General features: G+C 59.1%; 1 protein-coding gene across 1 annotated transcript; it reads left to right on the top strand.

The window, feature by feature from the left end:
• The first annotated feature begins 4,867 nt into the window (after positions 1–4,867).
• On the top strand, positions 4,868–12,195 carry TMEM222 (transmembrane protein 222). The gene is made up of 6 exons (XM_071453016.1): positions 4,868–5,010; positions 6,635–6,719; positions 7,310–7,341; positions 8,291–8,387; positions 8,663–8,793; positions 9,666–12,195. Exons 1-6 carry the CDS (start codon positions 4,895–4,897, stop codon positions 9,751–9,753), a joined length of 549 nt encoding a protein of 182 aa, XP_071309117.1. The 5' UTR covers positions 4,868–4,894; the 3' UTR covers positions 9,754–12,195.
• Positions 12,196–13,167: the final 972 nt, after the last annotated feature.

The raw sequence follows: 13,167 nt of genomic DNA, 5'->3' as shown, positions 1-13,167 counted from the left end.
GTTCTTTCTTGGTGTCGTTTTGTTCGGGGGCTCCTTGTGGTTTTGTTGCACCTTTCTGCTCTGCGAGGGTGGGTGGAGGGGGGCCTGGTTGGGCCAGGTGCTCTCAGTTCCTCAGGGGCTCCAAAATGTGCGTGGGAAGGGGAGCCCAAAATGTGGCCCTGAAGCTGTGCTGGCCCCAGAGTGAGTGCTGAGTTAATTCATCCAGGTTTGGGAACTCAGGGCTGGGGCCTTTGGGGCTGCCAGCACCGGGGTGGGGACGGGAGCAGCTGCCTGGAGGAGGGAGGGAGCTCATCCTGCAGAGCTGCTGCAGCAATCCCTGCTCTGAGGGCGCCTTCCCAGAGACAGCAGAGCTCTGAAATCCTGGGGAGGCCCCTGCTGCCCCCGGGAGGCTCAGAGCTGCATCCATCAGAGCCCACCCTGCCCTGGAGCTGCTCTGAGAGGGCTGGGCACAGCCAGGTATCTGCCCAAGTCACCCTTCCCGAGGTGTTCTGTGACATTCCCTGCCTTACATGGTGCACCCATCACCAGCCTTTGCACCCAGAGATGTTCCTTTGCTAAAGGATTTCATAAACTCACTTCTTCCTCTGGATTCCTGCTGCAAAGCCTCCCAAGTATTTCCTTGCTCTCCAATCTGCAGGCCTTAAGGGAGAGCTAGAAAACCAGGCTGTTATGCTCAGAATCCATTTGAACTCTTCTCTTAAAAATTCCTGTTGGACACCTTTCAGCCGAAGGTCTTTTGAGGCCTCTTCATTTCAAATCCTGTCTGATATAAATTATTGCTTCCAAAGGCAGCTCTGCTGTAACAAAGCAATGAGCATCCATAGCTGGAATTGGCAATCAGCTAATTGGGTCAGCTCTTGGAGTGAGTGGTTGGAAGCTCAGTGTTTGAATTGTGGGTGGAAATGGGTAGAAGGACCCAGAAAATTAGTTTTATTTGTCATTTGGATGAGAGGATTGGGTTGAGGAGGCAGAGCAGGGATATGCTCTGGATGTGGGGGGAGGAACATATTTTCAGCCTGACAAATTCACTTTTCTGTGATGGAACCATTGGCAGTGCCAGCGACAAAACTGCAGAGGGCTCAAGATGGGTCCTGTGTGTGAGCAAAATGGGAGCAGGGATGGGAATGTGCCTGCTGTGGGTGCTGGAGGAGCTCAGCCCTCCTGGCTGTCCAGGCCTTGCCTTGCAGGACTGGAGACTGATGGGGTTTAGGGCTGCCTGGAGGGGAGCTGGGTTTTGTCCTGGATTTCATGGCCGAGCAGTCGCCACAACCAGCTCTGGGCTCTGGGAGTGCTTCCAGTGTGCTCCTGGGAAACTGGGGCTGTTCCTTGAGCCAGGGAAGCTGCCCTGTGCATTGGAGAGGGAGAGAAAGGGAGGAGGAAATGCAGCTTCCAGTGGCAGGGAGAGAGAAAAGCCTTGAAGGCTGGAGCTGAGGGCTGGGGTGGCTCAGGGCCACTTTGGGGAGGGTGGCTGAGGCTGGCGTGTCCCCTGGGGCTGTGAGTGGCACCAGCAGAGCCCGAGGGACCTTTGGGCTCACACTGAGCCAGGAGAGGCTCTGGGGCTGCACAGAGCAGAGCAGGGGATGGCACAGCCAGAGCAGGGAATGGCACAGCCAGAGAGGGGAACAGCAAAACCAGAGAGGGGAACGGCACAGCCAGAGCAGGGGACGGCACAGCCAGAGCAGGGGAATGGCACAAGCAGAGAGGGGAATGGCACAGCCAGAGCAGGGGATGGCACAGCCAGAGCAGGGGAATGGCACAGCCAGAGCAGGGGAACGGCACAGCCAGAGCAGGGGAATGGCACAGCCAGAGCAGGGGAATGGCACAGCCAGAGCAGGGAATGGCACAGCCAGAGCAGGGAATGGCACAGCCAGAGCAGGGGAATGGCACAGCCAGAGCAGGGAATGGCACAGCCAGAGCAGGGTAACAGCATGAGCAGAGCAGGGGAATGGCACAGCCAGAGCAGGGTAACAGCATGAGCAGAGCAGGGAATGGCACAGCCAGAGCAGGGTAACAGCATGAGCAGAGCAGGGAATGGCACAGCCAGAGCAGGGTAACAGCATGAGCAGAGCAGGGGAATGGCACAGCCAGAGAGAGTAACAATCCATCCATCGCAGCCCAGCGCAGGCTCCCTGTGGCCGGGGAGGACCAGGCCTGGTGTCATCGGCAGCCTCGGTGACATTTGCAGTGTCAGCCGGGGGAGGGGATCCCTCCTGAGGGCTCTGGCTCTGCCTCTCCAGCGCTGAGGCTCTCACAGCAGGGACGGTGCCCAGGGCAGGGCCTGGCTGGGCGCCCGCTGCTCCGGCTCTGCCCCGAGCTGGCCTGGAACAGGACAGCCCCGGGTCCCGGCTGGGCTGGGCTCCAGGCTGGGCTGGGACAGACCAGGGACAAACCCAGAGTGCCCCGAGCCCCCAGAATGGACTGGGACAGAGCCACAGTTTGTGCATCTCCCCATGGCTCCCCTCAGGAAGGCTCCGGACCCGCTGGCCCCGCCATCCTGAGGGTGTCTGGCTGAGGGCAGGCACAGGAGCCATCCCCTGGCAAAGCCTTTTGTTCCTCCTCAAATGAGAGCTTGCACAAACAATGATGGCACCATTCCTGCTCTGCACATCGATCCAGGGCTGTAGTCAGGCAGGAGAGCTGCAATAAAACCCTGGCCTTTAATTTTATGCATGGAGAACTTCTTACCTGCTCTCCCCTCCCTGTGCTCCCCCCCACAGCTCCTTTTCCAACTGCAGCTATTTTTCCCTGCTGACTTCAGGTGTTTTGTATTCTGCTTAGATCAATAGCAGCACAACAGCAGCAGCAGTTGTCACTAGGAAGACCCTGCTGTCAGCTCCAGCTCAGCCGAGCTCTGCCGGGGCTGGAGAGCCCTTGTGCTTCCCTGACAGACACAAAGAGCTGCGCAGCCAACCCGTGCTCTATTGATTCGGGCTTTAATTATTATTTTTTTTAATCCAGCCTGAGGAAAGCTGTGTTCTTCCCGAGCTCCAGCAGCGGGGTTTGCCTTCCTGCACTCGGTTCGGGAGGGAGAGAGGAGTCACAGCTGCCCCAGGAGGGAGGTGGCACTGCAGGGACGCTCCTGTCAGAGGTGGCACTGCGGTGGCGCTCCTGTCACAGCTGCCCCTGCAGGGACACTCCTGCCAGCGCTGTCCCCGCCGTGTGGCTCTGCCAAGGAGCTGCTCCCTGGTGATATCCTGCTTAGCAGCCTCCCAGCCATGAGCAGGAAGAGCAAATCCATTGCCTAATCCGAGCGACGTGGCAGGACCACATTAGCTGATGTGAACATTGGCCCTCGTTTGTGGCTTTTTCACAATCTCTGATATTTATGTTGGCCTGCAGCAAATCAATGCCAGGGCTTTTTTCCTTTGCCGAACAAAAAGCGTTCAGTGAAACACAACCTTTGTGTGCATCTGCCATCCCGAGTGCCAAGATGGAATCAGAGAATGTTCAGGGGTGGAAGGGACCTTAAAGGGCATCTCACTGCACCCCTGCCCAGGCAGGGACACCTTCCCTTGGCTGCTCCCAGCCTGGCCCTGGGCACTGCCCGCCCTCACAGGGAGGATTCCTTCCTCCTGTCCAAGCTGATTTCCCCCCTTTCAGCTTGTACCCATTGCTCTTTGTCCTGGAAGAGGAAAACAGAAACCAAAGTGCCAGCCATGGCTTGGCTCTCCAGCGTTTGATTTGCTCAGCTTTCTCTCTTTTTTTGGAGACAGACTGTTTTGTGGATTCCTTTCCACCAGACAGCTCAAGGGGAGCTGCTGTGGTCTGAGGGCGGGGAGGACACCCTGAGAGGGAACTGGAGTGACGTTTTCTGCTGCCCAGTGGCCCCTCCAGAGGGGAGGACCCCTCGGGGTGGCCCCTCAGGTGGGCAGAGCTCACCCCTGGAGCCCTCGGGGTCCAAAGCTCTTTGTGCCACTGCTGCTCTGCCCTGGAACACAGAACACCCACGGCCAGGCCCAGCCCAACAGGAGGGACCAGGCAGGGAGGGGAGGAGGGCACAAAGCAGGGAGAAGCCTTTGGTGAAGGAATGTTGGTAAAAAGGGGGAGCTGTAAGTTTGTCATGAGTGTGGGGAACGGGGTCTGTCAGTCCCCAAACCCCCTCGGCTCTGCGCTGCCTCTGTGCCACATGCAGAAAGGGATTATCGGTTTTATTTATATTTATTATTTATTTATTTATTTATAAGGAGTGTTTGTTTTTATTGCCAAGCCCTGGCAGGCCAGTGGCAGCTCTGCTGAGCCTGGGGCAGGACAGCCCCAAACTGGGCTGGGCTGGGGCAGCCCTGACCCCGCTGTGCTCCCCCAGCCCCGCGGGTCTCACTGTGCTCCCAGGGTTGGGGTAGGTGGGGATCTGGAATAAACACATTTCTCCATCTTCCTCCTGCAGTTCGAGTTTAACTTTCTAATAAAGCGATTGTTATTTTCCTAACCCGGGGCTTTCCCTCTGCTGGTGCTGCTCTGACAGTTCCTCCCCCGTCCCGGAGGCTCCGTGGGATGATGATTTCGGATTATTTCTGATGATTTCTGATTATTTCGGATAATTTCTGATTACTTCGGATAATTTCGGATAATTTCTGCCCCTGAGCTCCCCTCGGGGCTTTTAGGGGGCTCCCCCAGCTCCCGGCCCTGGGGCCAGCCCGGCGGGTCCGGGATGGGGGCCCAGGCCCGGACCTGGGCTCTGATCCTGCGGCTGCGGCCCCGGCCCATTCCCTGTCCTGTGCCGTTCCCGGTCCTGTTCCAGTTCCCGATCCTGTCCCGTTCCCATTCCCATTCCCATTCCCGGCCCTGTCCCGTTCCCATTCCCGTTCCATTCCCGGCCCGGGCCCGCTCCCGGTTTCCCGGTGCCCGGAAGCGCGCGGGCCCGCCGGAAGTGACGCGCTGCGGGCGCGCCCCGGGCATGGCGGCGGCGGAGCCCGGGATGAAGCAGTTCAATGGCGGCGGCGGCGCCGCGCCGGACGCGGAGCGCGGCCGCTTCCCGCACTGCGTGGTGTGGACCCCGATCCCCGTCCTGACGTGAGCGAGGCGCCGGGGCCGCACCGGGGCGGGCGGCGCGGCGGGGGCCGGGCCCGGACGGGACCCCCGCGCCTCCCCCGGGGCCTCCCCTCGCCTGTCCCGGGAGCCCCGCGCTTCCCCCGGGCCCTTGAGCCCCTCCCGAGCCCTTCTCCCGGGTTTCCCCCTCGCCCCTCCCGGTCCCCGTTGCCGCTCCCGGTTCCCGCCTGCCGTCCCGGGGCGCTCGGCTGCCGCGGGGCCCCGGCCCGGGACGGGCTCGTTCCGCGGCCGTGGGAGCGGGGGAAGGCCCGGTGCGGAACGGGCCTGTCCCTGCGGGAGCGGAGCGAGTCGGGAACGTGGGAAGCGCTTTTGGAGCGCAGGGATCTGGGAGCAGCCCGTGCCCCCGGGGAGTCTCGGTGCGTTCCTTTGCATCACCGGGACCCGCGGTGCCTTCCCGGCCAAGCGTGGGCAGGCTCCAGGGAGAGCTCGGAGCTCTGCTCCGCTCGTGAGAACGCGCAAAGCTGTGGCTGTGGGGGTTGTCTGGGCACAGCGAGGCTTGTTTTTCCACCTGCTCTTCCCCGGGTTCCCGTCAGGTGATGTTTGCCGAGCCGGGCTCTCAGTCGGGTACAAGATGTGGGGTGGGGTGTGCCGGGATCGGGAACGGCCCGGGGAGAGGCTGCACGTCCCCTCCTGTCGTCTCTTTGATCCTTTTTATCTTTTCTTTTTTGATTGCTTAAAACTTTCACCTCGGCCTTTTCCTGGAGGATTTTCCAGAGCTTTTTTAACATTCCTAACCCCAGCTGAAGGGAGCTGCCAGAGCCACCGGGGCCCTCAGGGAGAGAGGAGAGGGAAATCAGGGAGATCAGCAAATCTGAGGGTGCTGGAGCAGGTGGGAGAGGGCTGGAACAGGACCTGGAGTATTCACTCCTATGGGATAGTGATGGAGGAGGCTGGCATGTAGGTGTGATGAGGGAAAGGGTTTGGGATACAGATCTGGTGGTGGAGGTTGGGATATAGGTCTGAGGGAAAGGGTTTGGGATACAGATCTGGTGGTGGAAGGGGGTTGGGATAAAGGTCTGATGAGGGAAAGGGTTTGGGATACAGATTTGGTGATGGAAGGGGTTGGGATAAAGGTCTGCTGCTCCCTGGGGCTGTAAGCACCCATCAGGGAGAAGGTCAGTGGAACACTGGGATCTTTTAGAGGAGGGAACGCCCTTGCCAGAGCCAGGAACTCTGTTCTCTGTCTGGAGAGCTTGGATCTGGGTTGCTGTGGAAAGCTGCAGCGTGATGATGGCAAGGTGGGCAGGGCGACCTGGTTTTTGGTTGCTGGAGTGGAAAGTCCGGTTTTGTGCCCAGGCAGTCCCTGCAGGATCTGATCTTTGTGCTTGGCTGCACAGAGGGGTTTGTGTGGCTCTGGGGCTCGCCCTGCCCTGCGTGCCTTGCCCTGCCCTGCCCTGGTGTGCACGGGGTGCTTTGGGGTGGGGTGCTGCTTTGGGGTGTGGTGCTCCCTCCCAGCCTCCTGCCACGGGGCTGGGGCTGCTCCCTTGGTGTTCTCCCTGTGCTCGGGTCCCTGCCAGCCCTTGCCTGGCCCCGCTGCCGTGGCGGGAGCAGGGCCAGGTGTCCCCTGACGTGTCCCTGTCCCTCGCAGGTGGCTGTTCCCCATCATTGGCCACATGGGCATCTGCACCTCGGCCGGCGTCATCCGCGACTTCGCGGGGCCCTACTTTGTGTCCGTGAGTACCCCTGCCCTCCCCTGCTCAAATCACACCTCCAGGGCCCTCTCAGGGTCTGGGCTCCTTCCTGCTGCTCCACTGGAGCTCATCTGGGGGCCTGATAATAATTGGTGAGGAGAAGGGGAAAAAAAATCTCATGTTCAGGAGTTAAATTCTCTTAATTCTGAGGAGCAGAAGTGCCTTCAGCTGCCTCAGCGTGGCTGTTTCTGTCGTGCTGCTCAGCATCAGGTGTGTGCCAGGCCTCTTGAGCTGCTGAGGGTCCAGGGGATTCTGAAAGAAAAGAGGGTTTTAACTTGGGATAATTAATGCTCCCAATAGATTGAGACAATTGCAACCAAGGGTTAACAAAATATTAACACTTAAAGAGAAAAAGGGAGGGGAACAAGGCACTTGTAGGTAAGTGGTGTCACTGAGTGTGGAGTGTAAATGTGCCCAGAGCAGGAGTATGGGGACAAGGGGAATCCTGACCCAGGCACCCCCAGGATTGGTGTGGGGCAGTTGGATCACTCAGCCTGTGGGACCTCCAGCACCAGCCATGCCCTGAACATTGCCTTCAGCCTCCTGAGACAGCTCTCCTTTTGTTTTTGTAGGAAGACAACATGGCATTTGGGAAACCTGTGAAGTAAGTGCTGCGTGTGTGTATTAAACTGAGCAGCTGCCCTGCAGCTCCTGGGGACAGACGAGCTGTGACACTGCTTTTCCTGGTGCTCAGCTGCCCTCCTTCACCTTGCTGGCAGCTGTGTCTCTGCTTTTCAGGAAACCACATTAAATTAAATCTTTTTAGCAGCATGACAGCAACGTGGTGGTGTTAATAACCAAAGCTGTGTGGAGCCTTTGTTAGAGAAAAGGAAAAGAAAAGGCTAAACCGTTTTAGGATGATGTTAACCAGTGCTCTGAGTAAACACTGCCTGGCTGTGCTGGTGAGCTGAGGTCTCTCCCATCCTGTCAGTGCTGGCTTTGTGTCTCCCAGGTCAGCTTTGTGTTCACAATGGCTGGGGGGTTCCTTTGGGACGTGGGAGCAGCTCAGGGCTGTCCCCTGAGCCCTGTGATTTCTGTCTGGGGTGCTGAGCAGCCTTTCTGCTGCCTCTGCTTGTCTCAGAGCTTGTATGGGATAGAATATAAGAAAATAAAGATAGTGTAGAAAGTAATCTTACCCCTAAGGAGTTGCAGCTGGGCCAATCATCGAAGATTAGGAGCAGGCCTGACTTTACCAGGCCACAGCTGTACCCAATGAGAAGAAGATGCTGTAAAAGAGTGGGGTGGTGGTGAGAAGGGAGCTGGGGTCAGTGGCTGCTTTGTGAAGAAGAAAGAGTCAGAGCTCTGAGGAGCTGCCCAGGAGAAACACCAAAGAGGTGTGAAACCTTTGCAACCAGGAGACAACAGCATGGAACCCCTGCAATAAGATGGCAACAAGAGCTGGGCTCCATGCATTTCAGAGGCACTGGGTGTGCAGGCCAGGAGTTGGTCTCTGAGCCTCGTGGCTCCTTGGAGGCTGTGATTCCACCAAGGAGCAGCACTGGGGCAGGTGCAGCAGTGGAACCATGCCAAGGAAGCTGTTCTCACCCTCCTAGGTACTGGAAGCTGGATCCCAGCAAGGTTTATGCCACTGGTCCCAACGCCTGGGACACGGCTGTGCACGACGCCTCCGAGGAGTACAAGCACCGCATGGTACAGCTCCTGTCCTGTCCTGCCTGGGGGGAGGGAGGCAGGGAGGGTCCCCCAGGGGCTCCAGCATTCCCAGAGACGCTCTGGACACCCTGGGAGTGTTCAAGGCCAGGTTGGAGCAAGGAGCTTCCAAGTCCAGCCAGCCCAAACCATTCCCTATCTCTGCAGGGCTGGGAGGGATCCCTCCTCTCCCCACTGTGGGGGTGAGACCTGGGGCTTGTCACCAGGGCTGGCAAACCTCAGGGCTGTCCCTTTTCTAATCCCTTTTTGTGTTCCAGCACAACCTTTGCTGTGACAACTGCCATTCCCACGTGGCTCTGGCCTTAAACTTGATGAGATATGATAACAGCACCTCCTGGAACATGGTGAAACTGTGCTTCTTCACACTCCTCTACGGGAAATACGTCAGGTGAGCTGAGGGACAGCCTGGATTCGGCAGCAGAAGGGGCCCTTTCCTTCTCCTGAGCCCTCTGAAGCATCACCTGGCCCATGGAGAAGGGAGAAGCATGCCCCCAAGCCGTGGGTGTGTTGCTGGTGGGTGGTGCTGTCACTGCCTGTGCTCAGCAGGAGAAGCAGGAGTGCTTGCTGGGTTGCACTAGGTGCTGCTCCCAAAATCCTGTTTCTGGCTGCTGGTTTGGAGTGCCTGGAATTTGGGAAATGCTGGCTAAAGCAAATCTCACTCTGTGTTGTCTTCTGGCTGGGGTAGGTCAGAACATAAGGTCACAGGATGGCTTCTCTCCAAGGATTACTGGTTTCCCTCCCCTCTCTTGAGTCTTGTTTACATAAAAACCAGTCTGATTTCCAGCTGCTGTGGAGCTTCCCACTGCACTGCAGAGGGAAACCCCGAGCTTTCCTAAAGGAAGGGCTCTTGAAGCTCCACTTCTGTGCAGTCTTCCCTGTCCTGGAGGAGCTGCTTCACCTGCTTTTGGGCAAGGATAGCTCCAGCTGTCTTGGTTAAATCCACCAGCAGTCGGAATGACAAGCCCTGTGGTAATGGGGTTTCGTTTTTTGTGGCCTCCTGTCACCATTCCTGTGTGTGCAGGGATGAAATGGGCTTGTCTTTGACTTAATTTAAGCTGGAAGGAGACTCCAGCCCTGTTGGTTGTGGTCCTGACTGAGTCTCAGCTTTTAACACCAAATTTCCAGGATGGGGTGTGTGGCAGTGCCAGCAGCAGGTAACAGTCAGGCATCTGTCTCCCTCTGATTTCTCCAGTTGTTCTCCCATCCTTTTGTCTCTGCTGGTTTCTCACATTGAAACCTTGTCCCCTTTTCCTCCTGCAGCATAGGGGGGTTTGTGAAGACCTGGCTGCCCTTTGTCCTGTTCCTGGGGGTGATTGTGACCGTGGTTCTCACCCTGCACCTGCGGTGATGGCAGCCCTGGCCCCCCCATTCCTGAGCACACAAAGGAAGAAACTGTGACTGATCCAGCAGGATGGAGGCCTGGGGCTCTGGGAGCCTTTTCCAGGGAAGGTGGCGGCCCCACTCCATCGTGACAGCTCATCTTCCTCTCCTGGAGCTGGCTTCTTTTCCTCCTGTCTCTGTTCTGTCGATGGTGTCTCCCGGTGTCAGGGGTCTGGAAGCTTCTGCCCTCTCCCTTTCTGCAGCTGGGGAGGTGGGAATGGGCTCAGGGGAGGGGAGGGGTGGGCACCTTTGCTTTCAGTGCCAAGAAAAGCCTCAAGGCAGCTCTGCCTCCTGCAGTGGCACGAGCAGATCCACCTTGGGAGGGTCTCTCTGAGCACCTGCTTTCCTCCTCCTCACCAGATGCTTCCTCGGTTCCCTGGGTCTGCAGTTAGGAGTTGCTGTTCTCCCTGTGGCACGCCTCTCCAGTAGCACACATTCCAGAGGGGAGGTGTGGGTTCTTGTGGCAGGCTGGGGTGCCCCAGCACTCAGGGATGGCCCCAGCTGTGGCAGGAGGTGAGGTGGGACACTGCTCGTGGCAGGGCTGGCTCCCCTGGTCCTGCTGGTGAGCCTGGAAGGGCAGGAAGGCTGAAGGGCTGGCTGGGGAACAGCTCATGGCAGGGTGCACCCCTCAGGAGCCTGCTGCAGCTTGGGGAGGCAGCCCTTGGTCCCTTTCAGCTTGTGCCAGAGAAAATACCACTCCCCTGCTTCTCCTTGGGCTCTCTGTTGCTAAATCTGGCGCTGCAGTCCTCACAAGCCACTCGTTTCCCTTTTATCCCCGAGCTCCCAGCAGGGCAGGCAGCAGCTGGGGCAGGGAGCTGAGCCTGGGGCTGGAGCAGCTCTGTGGGAGCAGCCCCTGAGCCTGGGGCTGGAGAGGGGGTGGAGGCACTGGGAGCTGCCTGTCTGGCTGGGCTTTGCAGCAGAAACTGGGGCAGAGGCTTCTCCTGGCTGGTGACTGAGGAATGGCTTAGGGAGCTTTGGGGAGCACAGCTGGGCCTGGGGGCTGCTGTGCAGGGATTGGTGTGGGGAGCACAGCTGGGCCTGGGGCTGTGCAGGGATTGGTGTGGGGAGCACAGCTGGGCCTGGGGCTGTGCAGGGATTGGTGTGGGGAGCACAGCTGGGCACGGGGGCTGTGCAGGGATTGGTGTGGGGAGCACAGCTGGGCACGGGGGCTGTGCAGGGATTGGGGTGGGGAGCACAGCTGGGCACGGGGGCTGTGCAGGGATTGGTGTGGGGAGCACACCTGGGCACAGGGGCTGCTGTGCAGGGATTGGTGTGGGGAGCACACCTGGGCCTGGGGCTGTGCAGGGATTGGTGTGGGGAGCACAGCTCAGGTAGGATGGGCCATGGGGGGGTTGTCCCTGAGTGCCAGGCAGGGAGGGAGTTTGGGTGTGACCTGGAACCCCTTCTGCCGCTGGGTCTGCTCTGCAGGGGCTGGGTTTGGAGGGCTCTGAGCCAGGGGGGGTTTAACCCCAGCCTGGCTGAAGGGCCATGTGCAGCTGAGCGGGTCCCCCCTGACTGCAGAGGGGGAGAGGGGCTTTTCCACTCACACCTTTGCCCCAGTACCTGATGGGTTCCAGGGAATGCATTTCAAGGAGTGCTTGTGGCCAGCAGGAAAGCTTTCCTGGGGTCCCTGCCATGCCTGCAGCTTCCTCTGACTGCAGAGCCCACTCGGTGTCAGCCCCCTGGTTCTCAGACCCCTCCCCATGTGCCACTTCCCCGCTCCTCCAGCCATGTGGGAGGGTTGGACCCTCCTCGAGCTCGTTTCTGTGCTTCCCCTGTTCCTCGGTCACTTTTAAACCAGCCCTTACACCTCCTGCTCATTGTTGTCCCTCTGTCACCCCATCGTGGCCTGAGCCCGGAGCTGGAGCAGCGCTGGCTGCTCTGTGCAGTCCCTCCCTTCCCTTCCCTTCCCGTGCTCAGAGCATGGATGGAGGCTGCTGGGGCACCCAAATCCTGGTCGGAGAGAGCCGGGAGGAGAGCACGGAGCGCTCTGAGCTCTGGTCTCCGCCCGGGAGCGCTGCCCAGCGCTGGGAGAGGGGAGAGCTTCCCCTCGCGCTGATTTCAGGGCCATTCCTTGGAGTGCGGGCCCCGGGGCTGGATCCACCCGCAGCAATAACCTCGAGCCCCTCCCGTCCGTGTTTTATCCACGAGCTCTGCAAGAATTGCCAAAGCTGAGACTTGGGGGTGTCAGGGGGCCCCTGGACTTCCAAACCCCCACTGTGAAATTCCCTCTCGTTTGCTCCTGATGCTTTTTACCAGAGCGGAGTTTGGAATGGCGAGGGCGAGCCCCCATCCCTCATCCTTTGTTCCCTTCATCTCTGCGGGGCGCTGGATTTCTTTGTAAATATTTAAACTCTGCTTCTGTGGTTTCATAATCCCGACGGCAGGGAAATAAACTGATTTCTGTGGATATCTCCCAGTGCTGTCTCTGCTCCCAGCCCTCAGGCGAGAGCAGGGTTGGGATCAGGATCTCCCTGGCCCCTCTCCTGCTCAAAGGATCCCAAAGCTCCCACACCTTTGGCTTCGTGAACTCGCCCTTTTCCCTGCTCCAGGGAAAACTCCCAACCCTGCTGCTGGGAAGGAGCTTTGGGGAGGCAGGAGAATTCCCCACCCCTGCAGTGCAGGAAGAGTTCCTGGGATTTAATGCCGGGGCAGGGGCAGCCAAGTGTTCTGGGGTGGGAGATGCCTTTTTCCGAGGCTGATTCCCTTCAGCTGTGAACAGCTTCCCTTTTGTCTGTGTCCTTTTTTCTGGAGGCGCTGCTTTCCCAGCTCCTTTCCCTTCCCAGCCCAGAGCCCCCATCGTTCCCAGGGGAGGGGAGGCCTGGCCTGGCCCTGGGGCTGCCAGGAGCAAAGAGCCAGACTCATTTTCCCTTCTCCCAGCAGGGTCTGCTGCCTGAGCTGGGAGCAGGGGAAGCTGTGCCTGCTGACTGCAGATGCAGCCACTGATTTTCTGTTCCATCTGACATCCAGAGGCTGGAGCTGTGGGCAGGGAGTACATCAGCCTTAAAATTAGGCTGTGTCCGAGGCCAGGGGATTTCATGGTGCAGCCATTTCATGGAAAACCACCTGGATCCTCCTGCTCAGCCCCTCCAGGCAGCAAGCCCAGCTCCTGCGGGCTGGCAGGCGGCTCTCAGGGCTTTATCCTCACACATCTGTCGCTGGGAGGTGAGGTGAGGATGCAAAGCCCCTGGGACTGCAGGGAGCCTCCCGAGCCTGGCAGGGCTTCCCAAACAATCTCCGGCTGCTGCCGGGAGCTCAGGGGCTCTGTGGGACGAGCTGTGGGGTTCAGTCACAGGAGGGAAGCAGCTGGGCCAAGCGTGCCCCACTCAGGTGCCTCGGGCAGGAGGCTGCTGTGCCAGCCCTGCTCCCCTCTGCTCCCAGC

Source organism: Agelaius tricolor, unplaced genomic scaffold, assembly GCF_023055355.1.
Source record: "Agelaius tricolor isolate 1412-34295 unplaced genomic scaffold, bAgeTri1.0.p SCAF_36, whole genome shotgun sequence".
NCBI classification, from domain to species: Eukaryota; Metazoa; Chordata; class Aves; order Passeriformes; family Icteridae; genus Agelaius; species Agelaius tricolor.
This window is presented reverse-complemented; position numbering and strand designations above follow the sequence as displayed.

Excerpts from the sequence above, each read along its gene's own strand:
- TMEM222 (XM_071453016.1), top strand. The coding sequence starts at position 4,895 with ATGGCGGCGGCGGAGCCCGGGATGAAGCAGTTCAATGGCGGCGGCGGC. Across the intron at positions 5,011-6,634 it reads ACCCCGATCCCCGTCCTGAC|GTGGCTGTTCCCCATCATTG; the intron begins GTGAGCGAGGCG and ends TGTCCCTCGCAG. Across the intron at positions 6,720-7,309 it reads CGGGGCCCTACTTTGTGTCC|GAAGACAACATGGCATTTGG; the intron begins GTGAGTACCCCT and ends TTGTTTTTGTAG.